This window comes from Bubalus bubalis, chromosome 13, assembly GCF_019923935.1.
Source record: "Bubalus bubalis isolate 160015118507 breed Murrah chromosome 13, NDDB_SH_1, whole genome shotgun sequence".
Taxonomy (NCBI): domain Eukaryota; kingdom Metazoa; phylum Chordata; class Mammalia; order Artiodactyla; family Bovidae; genus Bubalus; species Bubalus bubalis.
This window is the reverse complement of record NC_059169.1, coordinates 73,188,264-73,207,206: the sequence shown is the minus strand read 5'-3', so window position 1 is coordinate 73,207,206 and position 18,943 is coordinate 73,188,264. Positions and strand designations below refer to the sequence as shown.

At 44.2% G+C, this 18,943-nt stretch overlaps 1 protein-coding gene across 3 annotated transcripts in view; it reads right to left on the bottom strand.

Annotated features, from left to right (window-relative positions):
• The window catches only part of LCP1 (lymphocyte cytosolic protein 1), a 103,089-nt gene that overhangs the window by 37,968 nt on the left and 46,178 nt on the right, over positions 1-18,943 (bottom strand). For 2 of the 3 annotated variants that reach the window (XM_044926809.2, XM_006072551.4), the window contains exons 2-3: positions 1,316-1,403; positions 59-222 (exon numbers count right to left, since the gene is read on the bottom strand). In XM_044926809.2, coding sequence (XP_044782744.1) covers positions 59-222; positions 1,316-1,379 — 228 coding nt within the window. In that variant the 5' untranslated portion in view covers positions 1,380-1,403. Of the gene's footprint in view, positions 1-58; positions 223-1,315; positions 1,404-14,192; positions 14,302-18,943 lie in introns of those variants that run through there. The other variant, XM_006072552.4, reaches the window with a different exon arrangement.

Below are 18,943 nucleotides of genomic sequence, written 5' to 3'. Positions count from 1 at the left end.
TTTCAAATTGAACTTCCATGTTTCAAATGCATCTCCTTGGCTTCTGCATCCTACTCACCTTGATAAACTCATCAAAGCTGATCTTCCCATTCTGGTCCAGGTCACCTGTGGCCATCAGGTTTTCTGTAATTTCTCTCACCCGGTACCCAGGCAGAGGCAAGCAGGCAGCCTTGAACAAGTCATTCAGTTCATTGCAGCTGATGTACCCGTTGCCATCGGTATCTGTAAGGCAAACAGGGAGCTGATGGCTCAGGGCAATTTGGGTCACAGCACGAAGAGAGGTGAGAGAAGGCCTGATGGGAGGACAGTGGTGGGGAGAAGGGGGCATTTGGGGGTTGTGAGCTGACCCCATGCAAAGTCAGAATCTCACAAGAGACCTCCTGCTATTATAAATGGGTGTTACCATCATTTCCAGCACCCAAGAGTCAAAATTTCAACAAAGAGGTTCTGCCAACAAGCTGAAGAGACTCTTACAGAAACAGATGGGAAAATAAATCACAGACTTGGAGCTACAGATTAAGAAAAAGTATTTGTTGTTGTTTAGTCACTAAGTTCAGAGAAGGCAATGGCACCCCACTCCAGTACTCTTGCCTGGAAAATCCCATGGACGGAGGAGCCTGGTGGGCTGCAGTCCATGGGGTCGCTAAGAGACTGAGCGACTTCACTTTCACTTTTCACTTTCATGCATTGGAGAAGGAAATGGCAACCCACTCCAGTGTTCTTGCCTGGAGAATCCCAGGGACGGGGGAGCCTGGTGGGCTGCCGTCTATGGGGTCGCACAGAGTCGGACACGACTGAAGCGACTTAGCAGCAGCAGCAATCACTAAGTTATATATCCGATTCTACAGAGACCCCATGGACTGTAGCCCACAAGGCTCCTCTGTCCATGGGATTCTCCAGGCAAGAATACTGGAGAGGGCTGCCATTTCCTTCTCCAGGGGATCTTCCCGACCCAGGGATCAAACCCGAATCTCTTACTAGATGGTAGATGGATTCTTTACCACTGAGTCATCTGGGAAATACTATAAAAACAAAGGAAATTAAAAAAAAACAGACAAGCTATAAAAGCTGAGACTTTGTGGTCATTTCCAGGAAAAGCTACAGGTGAAAAAGGGCTCATATGCCATGTTTTGATAGAGAAAGAAGTAATTTTCTTGAAGAATAGCTTTCAAAAATATTTCCCTAGCTCCTGTAATCAATAGCACTGTATTCCTGCCCTTTCTACTATTTTGCTCATGTTACCAGTCATTGATTCTGTCCTGAAGCTACTAAAAAAGTAGAGAATTGTGTGACTTGAGGTATCAGGTTCACTCACCCACTTTGGCAAAAGCTTCTCTGAGCTCCAGCATTTCTTCGTCGGACACCGATCCTCTGGCCATTTTTTACTGCGTTAGGCAACAGTTCTGCAGAGAGGGGACAACACAGGAGTGACTGATGTGCATCTTCTTAAGATACCACATCGAGAAGCAATTCTTATTTATTAAGTAAAGAAATATTTCTTTGCACCCCTTATGACTTATAATTATCTTCCCAAAAGATAAGAAACGGACTTTTTCTTATTTTACCTTTTTCAAATTTTTTAACTTTTTACTTTATATTGGAGTTTAGCCAGTTAACAATGTTGTAATAGTTTCAGGTGGACAGCAAAGCAACTCAACTATACACTACATATGAGTGAGTGAGGGAGAGTCGCTCAGTCATGTCTGACTCTTTGCGACCCCATGGACTGAAGCCCGCCAGGCTCCTCTGTCCATGGAATTCTCCAGGCAAGGATACTGGAGTGGGTTGCCATTCCCTTCCCCAGGGCATCTTCCCAACCCATTCTCCCCTAAAATCCCCTCCCATCCAGGCTGCCACATAACACTGAGCAGAGCTTCCTGTGTTCTACAGAAGGTCCTTGTTCATTATCAAAGAAATAGCCTCTGTCTTAACTGGACTCCACTTTTTGGTCTCCAGAGATTGTCCTCAACATCCAGAAAACTAAGATCATGGCATCCGGTCTCATCACTTCATGGCAAATAGACAGGGAAACAATGGAAACAGTAGCAGACTTTATTTTGGGGGGCTCCAAAATCACTGCAGATGTTGACTGCAGCCATGAAATTAAAAGAGGCTTGCTCCCTGGAAGAAAAGCTATGACCAACCTAGACAGCATATTGAAAAGCAGAGACATTACTTTGTCAACAAAGGTCCGGCTAGTCAAAGCTATGATTTTTCCAGTAGTCATGTATGGATATGAGAGTTGGACTATAAGGAAAGCTGAGCGCAGAAGAATTGATGCTTTTGAACTGTGGTGTTGGAGAAGACTCTTGAGAGTCCCTTAGACTACAAGGAGATCCAACCAGTCCATCCTAAAGGAGATCAGTCCTGGGTGTTCATTGGAAGGACTGATGTTGAAGCTGAAGCTTCAATACTTTGACACCTGATGCGAAGAGCTGACTCATTTGAAAAGACCCTGATGCTGGGAAAGATTGGGGGCAGGAGGAGAAGGGGACGACAGAGGATGAGATGGTTGGATGGCATCACCAACTGATGGACATGAGTCCATGAGTTTGAGTAAACTCCGGAAGTTGGTGATGGACAAGGAGGCCTGGCGTGCTGCAGTCCATGGGGTCGCAAAGAGTCAGACACGACTGAGCGACTGAACTGAACTGAACTGAAAGATGGTCCACACTGTTTCTCTCCTCCCTGTGATCCAGGCTGCTCCTCACGTCAGGAGATGGAGCTGATTTCCTCTCCTTGAATCTAGGCTGACTCTGTGACTACTGTTAGTATTTAGAGGGCTGGAGAAGCCATGTCTGGGCTGGAAACTTCTGTTTCCTGTGTTTGGGAATGCTCCCTCCTTCTGGGAGGGCCATCCTTGGGATGGTCCCTCTTGGAAACCAGCTGCCATGCTCTGAGATGTCTAAGCCACAGGAAGAATGATAATTGGATGCTCTAGTTAATGGTCCCTGCTGAACTCCCAGGCAGCAGCCAGGATCAACTGCCAGCCAGCAGAGCGAGCCAGTTTGGACATTCCAGCCCATTTAAGCCCCTGGATGATGAACACAGTCCCAGACAACATCACATGAAGCAGAATTGCCCAGAATTCTGATACCAAGAGAATTGAGAGATAGGTTTAAAATCCCAACATTTTGGAGTAGTTTGAAACACAGAAATATATGACTAAAACACAATTTTCACATAAATGTCATTTATAGAGATACGGTTATGTTCATATTTCAAATGAATATGTTTGGCCAAGTCAACAGATAACTTCAAAGGCAGTTATCAAATTTCTCTAAGTATTTTAGAAAAGAGGAAGGGAATCTGATTGTCTAATAAATCTAATGGGAATTTGAGGGACTTTTTAGGTGTTCTCAGAAAGGCTAGTGTTGACCAAGAAACTTTGCTAGTACTGGAGTAATTTCCCTTTCCCTGCGCATGATTGCTGCCCTCTAGTGGGCAGAAAGAGAATGCAACAGAAAATGGATTTGTCTTTGGATGGAGGAGCCTGGTGGGCTGCAGTCCATGCGGTCGCCTTATACGAGTCGGACACGACTGAGCGACTTCCCTTTCACTTTTCTCTTTCATGCACTGGAGAAGGAAATGGCAACCCACTCCAGTGTTCTTGCCTGGAGAATCCCAGGGACGGGGGAGCCTGGTGGGCTGCCGTCTATGGGGTTGCACAGAGTCAGACACGACTTGAAGCAACTTAGCAGCAGTAGCAGCAGCAGCGTATTCTTGCCTGGAGAATTCCATGGATAGAGGAGCCTGGCAGGCTACAGTCCATGGGGTAGCAAAGAGTCGAAACGACTAAGGGACTAACACAGTAGCTAATTCACAGGCCCATGTTTCAAACAGGAGTTCCGTTAAAGCTTATGGAATTTCCCAATGGGGAAGGGATAAGTGGGGTGAGAAGTGTTTCTATTTACATTTGGGGCATTTTAGTGAAGTTACTGACTTTAAAAAATATTTAAAATTTGTGACAGAATGTTGTTTTAAATGGATTTCCTTTTTTATATTTGCACTTCATTTCTGCTGTACTTTTTCTCAGTGACAATGAACCACACAAGACAGTAAACAGTTTTAACACAAACCTGTTGGCCAAAAAAAATGCATTATGCTCAATTTTGCAAATACACATCCCGTATTCCCCAACTCACTGTACTGCCACGTACATTTATCACATGTATTAGTAGTTTCAAACTTTCGTTTTCATAAGCAACCCTCTGTGAACAGAATCCTTACATGTAAACAACAGTAACAAAAATAACTCTGGGGAGGGATAAATTAAGAGTATGGGATTAACAGATACACAGTCCTATATATAAAATACACACACAACAAGGATTTACTGAATAGCACAGGGAACTATATTTGATACCTTGCAATAACCGAAAATGCAAAAGAATCTGAAAAAGAACAGACATTTATAAAGGAATCACTGTGCTGTACACCTGAAACTAATATAATATTGTAAATTATTATATAAAATAAATATCATTAAAATATAAAATTAAACATAAAATAACTATTATATTAAAATATAATATTGTAAATCCAATCTAAAAAAAAAAACAACTCTGAAAGACTTCGGTTGAAAAAAACCCAAATGCCCCCCCAACCTCCACTATCCCATCTTCTTGCCACCTTACACACTGCTGGAAACTCCAAAGAGCATGATTTTAAAACTGTGGGATTATATATATTGTTATTATTTTGATTCCTTTAAATTGTGGGATTTTATATATTGTTACTATTTCAATTTATATTGTTATTATTTCAATATATAATTTAAGTTATATATGGTTATTTCCATTTTTCAATATATATATAATTGTGGAATTATATATATTGCTATTATTTCAATCTTTTGTTATCAAAAGTATCTATGGTATTATTATTTACCTTATATCTAAAAAGGTATTGGCCCATTACGTTCTCTGACAGAAGGCAGAAACCGTTGAGAGCTTAACTGTGTAAGGAAACGCAATCTCACCCATCACAATAACCTCAGAGCCCGGCAGCACCGGTTACCTGACTTTCTTGCTTTCACTTCTCTTCCTTCCTTTTGTGCTTGTCTGTTTCTCTATCTCCCTCCCTCCCTCCCTCCCTCCACTCCTTCCTTCTCTTCTTTCTTCCCTTGAGGTTTGTTGTTATTGTTAGTTTCCTTTTTAAAAATCAAGCCAGGAGACGTAGGAGACATGGGTTAGATCCCTGGGTCAGGAATATTCCAATATTCCCCCAGAGAAGGAAATGGCAACCTACTCCAGTATCCTTGCCTGTGAAATCCCAGGGACAGAGGAGCCTGGCGGGCTACAGTCCACGGGGTTGCAAAGAGTTGGACATGACTGAGTGCACACGCGTGTACCATGCACTTGTTCCAAACCAATTTGACCCCAGTTACAAGGATAGACCCAAGCCTTAGACCTACACCCAACAAAATGTGATCGAGCAGAAGCAGTAATAAGCACGGGTGAAATAAAACAACAGTGAGGGAGAGCCTTAATACTTCAAACACTGCACATTGTGAAAATCTAGTTCCAAGTTCTCTAAGGTTAAAGGCTAAAAAGGAGCTATCACTTACACAATTCATTCTATCTATGTGAGAAAAGTCAGTTTTCTTAGGGCAGCAGAATTGAAGCCCGAGGGCAGCACCTTCAACCAAACTGGGTAAGAGGACATTCACGGGGTGTCCTATGAATGCAAGTTCTGTGTTTCGTGTAATGTCCCACAGTGAAGACTGACGGCTCGCCTACATGCATTCGCACTTCATAGAGCAGGAACCAGAAGCTCAGAGAAGTTAAGATTCATCTCTCAGACCACACAGCTGGGTAGAGTCTCCTCTCCTCTCCCATGCTGTCTGTTCAGGACGCTTTGCATCTCTCTTAGACGCTCATTTCATCCACCCATTCACTCATCCAGCAATAACTGAGTATGTATTGGATTGGCCAAAAAATTCGTTCGGGTCTTTGCATTAGCTGCTGACCTTGAACAGACTTTTTCGCCAACCCAATATATAACATGTCTGGCCTATGCGAGATTAAAAAAAAAAAACTAGAATATGAAGTGTGTATCCAGGTGTTCTAGCTTAGTAAGTTTTTGCTTTCCTGTGTTAAGAAATTAAGGCTTCTGTTGGCAGATACCAGTGTGTAATTTTGCATACTTCACTAAATTCTTATGACTAATTTGGTTTGATTCTTCTTTATACTCAACACCAATAAGAGAAGGCTCTCCTCCATTATATTTTAGCAAAGTCTTTGGTAAAGCCTGGCCCTTCGTGTTTTGGGGGTGTCTTATTTCTTGGTTCACAGATGTTCACAGGGTTACTAGATAAATCGATTCACTTACAAATATTTATGAAAACCTACTACAAGGCAGGCACTGTTCTTCATCTCAGGTGAGTGTGCTGCCCTAGCTACTCTGAAAACATGAACCAATGTTAAAGATCAAGAGAATGAATGGGGTCTCTGAATCTAAACTTGGCCTATTCTTTGACAGAGGACTTTTAGATTTTAGAGCACGTGAGTGATTGGTGAGAAAGATGTGTAAAGAGGCGGGGAATGAGACTGCCTTTTAAGGATCAAGGGCAGGGTTGAGGAAAAAGGAAAGAATTTCAGCGTTGGGTGACAAAGAACATCTAAAGATCATGGTTCAGAGGACTTCCCTGGTAGTCCAGGGGTTAAGACTCCACCTTCCAAAGGAGGGGATGTGGATTCCACCCCTGGTTGGGGAGCTCAGATCCCATGTACCTTACAGCCAAAAAACCAAAACACAACATAGAAACAATATTATAGCAAACTCAATAAAGACTTTAAAAATGGTTCACATCAAAAAATAAAAAATAAAGATCATGGTATAGTGAAAAAACAAAAAATACTTCAGCATGAAAATTGCAGGGCCCATTCAAATAAAAGATCTAGGGAAGGAAACAGGGTTATTTTAAAACCTTCTAAAAGATGTATATAAATGGGGAGGATTAACTCAGACAGAGGATCTCAGGGGAGGATCTCTCAGAGAGAAATCAGTCCTGAATATTCATTGGAAGGACTGATACTGAAGCTGAAACTCCAATACTTTGGCCACCTGATGCGAAGAACTGACTCATTTGAAAAGACCCTGATGCTGGGAAAGATTGAAGGCAGGAAGAAGGGGATGACAGAGGATGAGATTGTTGGATGGCATCACCGACTCAATGGACAAGAGTTTGAGTAAACTCCGGGAGTTGTTAACGGACTGGGAGGCCTAGCATGCTGCAGTCCATGGGGTTGCAAAGAGTCAGACACGACTGAGTGACTGAACTGAACTGAACTCAGAGATGCCAAATAGTGAGACAGCCTTTCAGTGAAAAAAATTCAAAACCCTCCCTGGCGGCTTAGACGGTGAAGAATCTGCCTGCAATGCAGGAGACCGGGGTTCCATCCCTGGGTCAGGAAGATCTCCTGGAGAAGAAATGGCAACCCACTCCAGTATTCTTGCCTGGAGAATTCCACGGACAGAGGAGCCTGGTGGGCTACAGTTCATGTTATAGGTCCGCAAAAGAGTGGGACACGACTGAGCGACTAACACTTCGGCTTTTCAGTGATTTAAAAGCTAAAGGGAAAGAGAATAGATTGAATTCGTTTGAGAGGAGAAGCAGAGAAGAAGTAGTCACCAACCTACATTACTACGATACTGTTTGTTGTTTGTTGAGCCCAAACAGGAATAGATGTTGAGGGAGTATCTCTTTTACCATCAGAGTGAGCTGTAAATCCTGGAAACACAATCCAACTTGTATCATTTAGCACAACTCCCTCATTTTATAGAGAGAGCGACTGAAGTTCCAATGAGATGAAGTGCTTTGCTTACAAGTCTTCAAAGCACTCCCGGGGTAGGGTCCGTAACAGAAAGAGCAGAGCAGCAGAAGGCGGGAGTGACCATTAATCGGGCCATTAGGATCCACAACTGCAAACAGACCCTTTAATTAAACAGCGTTTCACAGAGCAGGGCAGGAAGAAGAGGTAATAAATGGAAAAACATGCAGAGCGGACCATTTCTAAGAAGGACATGGCTGGGGTTAGAATCAAGTATTAGGTACTTCACACAGTCTATTAATATGAAAAAAATATTTGCCCATGTTAATTCATGTGTGTTTGATGGCTTGTGTTGTAATCATGTGAGTTAGTTTCATAAAGATAATTGATGAGGGTCTGTTTGTAAATTACTGGCACCATATTGGCAGCTGACTCTAGAGAGGTCACTGCAGTAAGGAGACTGGCTGTGGTCATTTGGAAGCTCCCATTTGGAGCTTAGAGAGGTGGTTGAGGAAGGCGTGTCCCTTCCAGGGCGTGAACGAGCCCTTTCTCGCAGCTTCTGCAGTAAGTGGGGTCCTTTTAAATGACTGCATCATCTAACTATAACTTTGCCAAGAACCACTTTAAGGTCTTTTGAAAATCAGTGGTGAGTTCTGGAACCCCATTTCTGAACCACTGCCCAAATCATAAATCTAAGAAGACAAATCTCACATCATTCATCTAAGTCACGTCTGGCCGCTCATTTTTCTGCAAGCACTTAAATTTATTAAATGAATGACTACAGAATCCCAGGACATTTGGCCAAAGAACGAACCAGTCGTTCTTTTCAGAAGGTTATTTTTAAAGCCTCAGGAAAATCAAATTACCATCCCTACCCCCCCCCTCAAGCTTCAAAAGCCACAAAACCTGTTCCTTCTTTTAGGTCATTGAGTTCTAAGTCTCTGTTTAAAGGAGGCTGGTATTTTCCAGATGGGTAGTGAAAAAGAATTGCTCAGAATGACTTCTTACACTAAAAGCATCTCACTCAAGTTCCCTGAAATCTACATGTAGAAACTATTTGTAGGAGTTTATTACAGAACACAGTGCTGGAGAACTTACAGAAGGAAATGCACGCTGTAAAATGAATGTTAAAATGGAAGCTGAATTTTCTCTGAGGAGTTTCCTAACTGACAATGAAAAGAAGCAGAAAGGCTGATAACACGTGATCTGTGCAGAGTGGAACGGCTACTTGGGCTCACGTCATTTTTGAAAGCAGGTAATGCTGTGTGGGTTGGTACTTTGATTTGATAGATTGATACCCAATTACCTAACTGCTGGGATCAGAGCCCTATCTGTAACCTGGCATCACATTGCCAAGGGACTGTTTTGAATGTGCCCTACTTTTTCTGCAACTTGACACAGTGGGGAAAGTACAACAGGAAACTGGGGACCCAGGTTCCCAGCTTTCCCTCTGATTCAGTATGTATCCAGGAGAAAACTGTACAACTTCTGAACCCCTCACTGAGCACTAGGTAAACCCCAAACAACACGACATCCAGAACATCATCGATCTACCATCTCTAGCCTTGCACTCTGATGATGAACGAAGTGAAACATACAATGCTTAGGATTCCAAAGCCAAATAAAATCCCCATAAATTTTTGGAAAAGCAATCATGCTACAGTTGTTATCAGATAAGGAAGGAATTTTGCTTTCCCTTAATCCTGTTCCCTTTCCTTTACAAAGCGGAACACTGTGTGGTCAGCGGGGGCGCAGGGGGCATAATTTTCTATGTATGCTTGGAATACCATTTCTCTGTGGATACAGATACTCCAAAGTTTCACAGACAGGATGATTCTCAACATGTATTTTTCAAATGCCTTTGTTTTTAAGAACCAAATAAGGATGCGTGTGTGCCAAGCCGCTCAGTCATGCCTGACTCTTAGCGACCCCAAGGACTGTAGCCCGCAGGCTCCTCTGTCCGTGGGATTCTCCAGGCAGGAATGCTGGAGTGGGTTGCCACGCCCTCCTCCAGGGGATCTTCCCCACCCAGGAATCGAACCCAGGTCTCTTATGTCTCCTGCACTGGCAGGTAGGTCCTTTACCACTAGCGCCACCTGGGAAGCCCCAAAATAACTATAAATGTCCTCAAATACAGACGACCATTTAAAGGGGCCCTTGTGAATTCTGTGGTCAGGTCAGAATCTCTTTTAGATTGCCTGTCCTCTCCCCGCAGACACACTGGTTCTCCCAAGGCTCTGCAGAGGGCAGGACTCTTCTCTGCAAGTCTTGGAGGAAAACAGGCAGCAGTCAGTGAAGCATGGGACGCTGTTCCCGCACAGGCTCAGCGGCTCTCTCTCTATCTCATGTGGTGAAAACACCCCCGGGGAGCCGGCAGCCCCAATTCCTCCAAACCTGATGGGCCTGACCTTGCTCTGGGGTCTCTGTGATCTGATCAGCCTCAGAAGCTGAGGGGCTTCTGAAGCTGCATTAGCAATGGGACACAGAGCCCAGCTCTGGCCCCAACTAAGGAGTGCCCAGCTCCCCACCTCCCCTCCCAGCACACCCCGATGCCTGTTTTCTACCAAGCTGCCCACTCCACTAAGGATGCGACACAGGGTAAACCTTTGGCAAGCAAAAGGGATGCTCCAGGCTGGGGTTGCCAGGCCCTCCTTGCCTTGGCCTCTGTCTCCTTCCTGGGGCTGTAGACAGTGATAGTCTTGGCATTCACATCTAGAAAGACCACAGCTACCCTTCATTCCACATTCAACCACAAGGACTTAAGATCCAGACTTTCACCTATTGGAAGCTCAGGGAACCCCAAACACGTCTTTTCAAAAAGCCGAATATTATTAAGGGCTAATTGATAAGCCACTATGACAGCATTGTCTCAATATCAGACGTCATTCATGTCCTTCCTTCATTCACTCCACCTATGAGTCTATGTGCAAAGTACCGCCCTGGTTTCTAGGTACAAGCAAGGGACTCCCTGGGACGTCATGAAGCTCACAGTTAAACGTCAAGTTTCAGATCCAACACAGAGATGACAGCTCATTACTGCCAAATGGGTAACAGAATGAAAAGAGTTCTGAAGATCAAAAATGAACCCATGAAAAGGCTAAGCACAGGGCTGCAAGGGTGGAGGGGGGTAAGATGAGATAAGAGTAAGGAATTAGCACAGAAGCTTATCAAAACATAAAAACATCAAACATTGCAATCAGCCCATGCAATACAGGGAAGCAGATAATTTATACATGTGGACATCTCCAAGGAAACCACAATAACTAGCAGGGAGTAGAAGAGAGAGCTTGGGGATCGGGAGACTCAGGCTGCTACCTGTCTGTGCAACATCAGGCTCCACTGAGCCTCTCTGGGCCTCAGTTTCCTCATCTGTAAATTGGGAGATGAAGTCCCTTCCGTGTTAAAAGTTCCAAGTCTGTTCACTAGCTGACAAGCATGAAGTACAAGCTAGAGCCAGGGTGAGGTGTGTTTCAAGTGAGCCTAGAATAAGGGCCAGGGGCCATGAGGAGCTGTGGCCATGGCCCTGAAGCATCTCTGGGGAGAAGAACCTTCTCTGTAGTGGACCCAGCATCTCCCAGCCCCACCTGGTTCCTGCTCTTACCTCAGCGTCGGGAAAAGCTCTGTCCTCATGCATTCTCCTCACTGACCCAGGCAGATGCCCATGGCTCAGCGGCTCCACTGCTCATCCCAGAGCAGGGAAGCTTCCAGAACGCCACGTGAGCTCTGCTTTCTGGGAGGTCGCTGCGTACATCTTAAATCCGGCTGCTCCAGTTCACTTCTGGTTTCTAGGCAAGACTGCACGCACGCTGTCCCAGAAAGAGAGCCATCTACTATTTTCTCAAAAATATCCAAATAAGGCAAGCCGACAAACTCTCCGGTGTCTCACATCCCTACCCTGTAACCTAAATCTTGGCTGATATGATAAAAGTGCCCTCTCTTGGGCTATTCTCAGAGGGAATTACAGAAGCGGCTCGATTCATAAAAATTCCATCACATGCCTTGGTGAGAGCCACTGGACCTTCAAAAAAAATTCTTTAGACCTGTTTTTGGAGACTCTCTTTCTCCCAATCTTTAAATAGTTTTCTTTGCTATCTTCTGGGTCTATGCCAAGTTCCTTAAATGAGAATACAAGAATAACAAGAGTCATAGGATGTAGAGATAAAAGGACCAGATTTCCTATCTGGTCACTCCCCTATCACAGAGGAGTGAAATGACACCCAAATTAAAGAATGAGCCCAGTGTCACGGAGCTCACTGGGACTGCAGGCCAGGGCTCCTTACCTCTCCTCTTTCCTTGATAATTAGTTTTCAAACCTAGGAGGGAATGCTGTTCTTTAAGTAAGACCTGCTCAACGTAATGGGAAAGTACAAATGCCCCATGATTTCAAATATCTTATGAATACAATTTCAGGTATGTTTCTTGAACTTGAAGGAGAACTTAGTCTAGGTAATGAGAAGGCAGTGTCCAGGTACAGAGTACAAACAACACGTGCCCATTACAACGTACAAATCCTACCGGCACTTTCAGGGTTACAATGACTGAGGCAGGACGAACGCCCTGTGTATTTATCTGCATCTTCATTTTTGACTTCGCAGGAAGGACTTCTGATAGTTTTAAGCAACCCAAAAGCAAACCACAGTAAGATAACCTCACACTGAGTCATAACGTTCTAAAAACAAAATGCCAAATTCATAGGGGAATATGAAAATGACACCCTCAGACATCTCAGATTAGTAAGGTTTGAGACATCCTGTCCTTCCAGCTGCTGTGTGGGGCTCTGTGAGTCCTTCCTTCTCTGAGGTCTGGTTCAGACCTCTATGGCTCAGCCCCCGCATCAACACCTCCACTTCTCCCAGCAGATTCTGAGATCACAAACCATTAGTCATCTCACAGCACTAACTCGTGGCTGGTGGTAGGTAGGTACGCAGGAAATCAGTTGTAGGCGTGAACAAGCAAACCCATAAACTAATGGTGCCCAGGGCTTGAGAAGGCTACAGTCACCTTCTTTGAGGAGCTAAATACTAACATTTTCATGTGAAAGTTAAAGTGTTAGTTGCTTAGTTATGTCTGACTCTTTGCGACCCCATGGACGGTAACCTCTGTCCATGGGATTCTCCAGGCAAGAATACTGGAGTGGGTCGCCATTTCCTCCTCCAGGGGACCTTTTTGACCAGGGGTCTCCTGCATTGCAGGCAGATTCTTTACCATCTGAGCCACCAAGGAGGCCATTCTTGTGTTCACACTTATATCCCTTCCACTGAGAGATACAAACGTCAGAACAAGGCAAGCGGATGCGTCAAGTTTATATGAGGACACTTGGCGGGAAAAGCGACTCTGCAAGTGTCCCTCGGCTGCCTCTGAACTGGGCTGGGGGTGTTCCCAGGCCCTCGCCTCCAGCCAAGGGCGGGTTCTGGCCGAGATAGCAGGGCCTGGGGCTGAGCAGTTTCCGTGAACCCTGCTGGCCGCAGCTGGGGCCGTAGTCTCTACCTCAGTGTCCAGTGTCTCTGGAGCCGAGTCCTGCTGCGGGGGAAGGGACTGTGGCGTGGAGACAGATCAGGACAGAAAGGAGGGGAAAATCAGCCTGGATGCACAAACTCAACAGGAACAGACACAGTAAAGAACTAGGAATGGCTGCCAGGGTCACCCGAATATAATTTGCACATCACTATCTGGACTGTGAAATTGCTCCTCTGGTAATCCTAAGTGTCCACCACTAAGTTGTTTTAGTTGCTCAGTTGTGTCTGACTTTTTGGGACCGCACGGACTCTAGCCCGCCAGGCTCCTCTGTCCATGGGATTTTCCACGCCAGAACATTGGAGTGGGTTGCCATTTCCTTCTCCAGGAGATCTTCCTGACCCAGAGGTCAAACCCACGTCTCCTGCATTGGCAGGCGGGTTCTTTACCACTGAGCCACCAGGGAAGCCCCCTCAAAGGGTGAATAAATTGGCTTATTACATTCAGTAGAGCATGCAACAAACCAAACCAACTGAAGAACAAATTCCTGAATAAGGCCCTCTGAATTGTCATCCCCACTAAGTCAGTAGGGATGGAGAATTCCCCTGGTGGCTCAGAGGTTAAAGCATCTGCCTCCAATGCGGGAGACCCAGGTTTGATTCCATGGACGGAGAAGCCTGGTAGGTTACAGTCCATGGGGTCGCAAAGAGTCAGACACGACTGAGCGACTTCACTTTCTTTCACTAAGTCAGTAAATAATAGCTATGTGATATTTGGCATTTTGCTGTTTTTACTAACTTGTTTTTAGAGTAATACATGTTTATCTTAGAGTAATATATGTTCATCTTAGAAAATGTACATGAGTAAAAAGAATAAAATATAAACCACCTGTAACTCCAACACCTAGTAACAACTGATCTATTTTGGTGTATACGCTTTTACATGTTTTATAAATATACATACCGTATATTTATCTGTACACTTCTTCTTTCAGTCAACATCTGCCAAGTACCTACTCTATTCTAGGTCGTGGTTGGATGCTGGTGATGCAAATACAAGATGCGGCCCTGGCCTGTTAGGTAAGGGAGAAAGACACCAGTCACTAGAAAACAGGGGGACTTTTTAGATTTGCAGGAAGGGGGAACACAGCTCTCCCCAGGGGAGACATGCACAGTGCCCCAGAAGTAGTGAGATGTGACCTGAGTTTCCACAGATGGGAGGAGCCTGCTTAACGGTCAGTCTTTTCCTTATACAGAGTGACGAAGCCATATGCTCTCCATAGAAAGGTTATCTATGTTGGGCCAGAGAAAACAACAGCTAAAGGGCAAATGGAGGGCGAGCCAATGTTCCCTCAGTGGTTACTCAACACTAAACGTCTTCTATGCAGTATCACACTGAATTCCACCACAACTCTATGTGGCATAACGATTATTTCCTCTTTATAGATGAGGGAACTGAGATTTAAGTAACTGGCCCAGGGTTACATCGCTCTGAACCAGGGAAACCTTAGACAGTATGGCCCTGCAGCATGAGAAAATGGGAAAATGGGGGCCCTGAAAAGGGACGCTGCTCCCCAAAGTCTCAAAGTGAGTCACTGAGTCATCAGAGAAGAGGAGAAGAGCTTCCAGAATCCTACTTTGGTCTAAAAAGTATGAGAAAAACACTAGTCAATTATGGGCTTCCCTGGTGGCTTGGATGGTAAAGTATCTACCTTCAATGTGGGAGACCCAAGTTCAATCCCCAGGTCGGGAAGATCCCCTGGAGCAGAAAATGGCAACCCACTCCAGTATTCTTGGCTGGAGAATCCCATGGACAGAAGAGCCTGGTGGCTACAGTCCATGGGGTCCCAGAGTTGGACACGACTGAGCATCTATCAAAGTCAAAGAGGTTTTTTTTTTTTTTAAAAAAAAACAACAACCCTGAGATGCACAGTCCATGAAATGTAAGATGGACTTACATCTTCTGTATTCCATATGTGGATGGGGAGGAGGATAACGGGAGGAGTTTCTTCCACTGGTTTCAAGAACAGCACACGTTTAGTGTACAGCTTCACCAAGGCTATAACAAGACCACTTTCTCCCAGTCTAAGTGAGTGTGAGGGCATGACAGGTTTCTTACAAACCTCATCCAACCACTGATGATCTTATCTTTCTTTATGAAATTAGGCTTGCTATATACATAAAAAAGAGTGAACTAGGAAATAACATCATAAAGCAAAAAGATGCTGGATTTTCTGATGCAGCAGCTTCTTCCTACATACTTGCATACACGTTACTTAAATTCTATGAGTGTCGGTTTCTTTATATGTAAAATGGGGATATTGATAACAGTATGGAGGTTCCTTCAAAAACCAAAAACAGAACTACCATATGAACTACCTCTTCCATAGAGGAAGAAATGGCAAACCACTCCAGTGTTCTTGCTGGGAAAATCCCATGAACAGAGGAGCCTGGCAGGCTACACTCTGTGGGGCTGCAAAGAGTCTGACATGACCAAGCACTCATGCACACACACATACGCATACATGAACAACCTAAGTGTCCACCAAGAGGTGAATGGATAAAGACGATGTGGTACGTATATACAATGGAACATTACTCAACCTTGTAAAGGAACAAAACTGGGTCACTGGTAGAGATGTGAATGGACCTGTCATACAGAGTGAAGTGAGTCAGAAAGAGAAAAACAATTATCATAAATTGATGCACATATAAGGAAACTAGAAAAATGATACAAATGAACCTAGTTTCAGGGCAGGAACAGAGATGCAGATGTAGAGAACAGATGTGTGGACACAGGGCGGGGGTGGAGGGTGGGATGAACTGGGAGATTAGGGTTCACAGACTATCATGTGCTAAACAGACAGCTAGTGGGAGCCTGCGGTACAGCACAGGGAGCCCCGTGTAGTGCTCCATGATAACCAACATGGGCAGGCTGAGGGTGGAGGTGGAATAGAGGTTCAAGAGGGAGAGCATATGTATATACACATAGCTGATTCTTAATCTTATATGCAGAGTACATCATGAGAAACGCAGGGCTGGATGAAGCACAAGCTGGACTCAAGATTGCTGGGAGAAATATCAATAACCTCAGATGTGCAGAAGAAACCACCCTTATGGCAGAAAGCAAAGAACAACTAAAGAGCCTCTTGATGAAAGTGAAAGAGGAGAGTGAAAACGTTGGCTTAGAACTCAACATTCAGAAAACTAAGATCATGGCATCTGGTCCCATCACTTCATGGGAAATAGATAGGGAAACAGTGGCTGACTTTATTTTCTTGGGCTCCAAAATTACTGCAGATGGTGATTGCAGCCATGAAATTAAAAGACGCTTGCTTCTTGGAAGGAAAGTTATGACCAACCTAGATAGCATATTCAAAAGCAGAGACATTACTTTGCCAATAAAAGTCTGTCTAGTCAAAGCTATGGTTCTTCCAGTAGTCATGTATGGATGTGAGATTTGGACTATAAAGAAAGCTGAGCACCGAAGAATTGATGCTTTTGAACTGTGGTGTTGGAGAAGACTCTTGAGAGTCCCTTGGACTGCAAGGAGATCCAACCAATCCACCCTAAAGGAAATCAGTCCTAAATATTCATTTAAGGACTGATGCTGAAGCTGAAACTCCAATACTTTGGCCACCTGATGCAAAGAACTGACTCATCTGAAAAGACCCTGATGCTGGGAAAGATTGAAGGTGGGAGGAGAAGGGGACAACAGAGGATGAGATGGTTGGATGGCATCACCAACTCAATGGACGTCAGTTTGAGCAAGCTCCATGAGTTGGTGATGGATAGGGAGGCCTGGCATGCTGCAGTCCATGGGGTTGCAAAGAGTTGGACACAACTGAGTGACTGAACTAACTAAATAACTATAGCTGATTCACTCTATTGTACACAATTACATTCCCACAAAAATAATAATGTAGTCACAGTGCTCATCCATAGAGCTGTGTTAGAATAGAACAAGACAAAGTGTGTCAACTGTATACAGCAGTGCTTGGTGAAGAAGGAAGAAAGGAAGGAAGGAAAGGGCGGAGGGAGAGAGGGAAGAAGGAGAAAAATAAAAAAGGACCAGAACTTCTGTTACAAAATTATCTTGGGGGAACAAACCCAATTTCCATTATGAATTGTATGAAATATTATGTAGAGTCACTGCTTAAAATTCACACTTAATTGTTGTGTGTGTGTAAATCTAGATTTCACACTTATGCTTTATCTTCAAATGATCTTAGCTTGGCTTGCTCTGGCTCCTGTACCACTTCTCTCCTCCGGAGTCCTTGAAGTCAGTTTCAAAAGCAACTGCAGAATTAGTAGATGATACCCACCAGAAGCCAACAGCAACGGTGTTGGCTGATCTCATGCTGAGTGATCAAGGGGCTCTGGGCTCAGTCTTGCCTGAGATACTTATTGTGGAAAGTACCTTCTAACAGTTGAGGAACTGTGGCCAGAGTGGGAAAATGTTAATCTTAAGTTTAGCAATCTTAAGAAAAGCCTGACCACATCCATTATGAGTCATGAAACGAGAAGAGATCTCTGAGTATTGGTGATTAAGACCACTGGCCTACAACTCCTCACTCTCGGGTATACCGATGCTTGGGGGCTGATTCTGTTGGCCTTTTTTCTGCCTCTATGTCTTATCCACTCCTGAATTCTCCAGGCATTTTTTGGAACAACACTAAAACAATGTGCAGTTGACAATCGTGTCCTAGGGCCGACAACGGAAGCTTCTACTTATTCTCAGTAAGGCAACCTCATTTTCTATGGGCTCCTTGGAGTAGTTCTTTTGGAATCTCTAATGACAAACTCATTCTCATAAAAAACAAAATGAGGAGTTACAGGTAAATTGAGGCAGAAATTTGTATTTGTTTGATGTAGTTTACTTACCTTCACTTTGTTGGAAGCCACAGTTCAGGGGGCAAATATTTACCAATTCCAGTTTACTCATGGGGTATGCTGTAACATTTCTTTTGTCAAAATTTTAAATAACTAAATAGCCTAGTTGAATCCCTTCCTAACTCTTATTTTAAGGACTTTGTACCATGGAATCCTCAAGCATTTATTTATTTGTTTGTCAATTATGTTTGGTATACCAGGAGACCCATCAAAAGCAGAGTTGGGATCTCTGCCTGATAGAAAATTAGGAATAATCATTGAATATGCAATCACAGAAAGGAAAACTTAGACTTATTAGAAAGCAGCCAGTGGATCATGTGAGAAAATACAATGCAAAGAAAACAGGCAAGGTTTACACATTTAAGAAACTGTGAATATTAGAATGGGAAAGAGGCAAGGTGTCAATCTCGGCTCTGACCAGCTCTGTGACCTTGGACGTAACTCTCCCCAAACCTCAGCTGGTCATCTATCGTAAGATGATGATAACATCGCTCTTAGGCAGTTTTTGTGTAGAAATATAAAAGCAAATACTTGTCAAGTGCTTAGCACGATGCCCCACAAATAGTAAGGGCTCAACAAGTCAGTGGGGCTTCCCAGCGGCCTCAGTGGTAAGGAATCCACCTGCCAATGCAAGAGATGCAGGCTTGATCCCTGGGTAGGGAAGATCCTCTGGAGGAGGAAATGGCAACTGCTCCAGTATTCTTGCCCAGAAAATTCCATGGACAAAGGAGCCTGATGGACTACAGTCCTTGGGGTCACAAAGGGTCGGACACGACAGAGCGTGCACATACACAAGTTAGCATCGATGATGAGTGTGGCAGA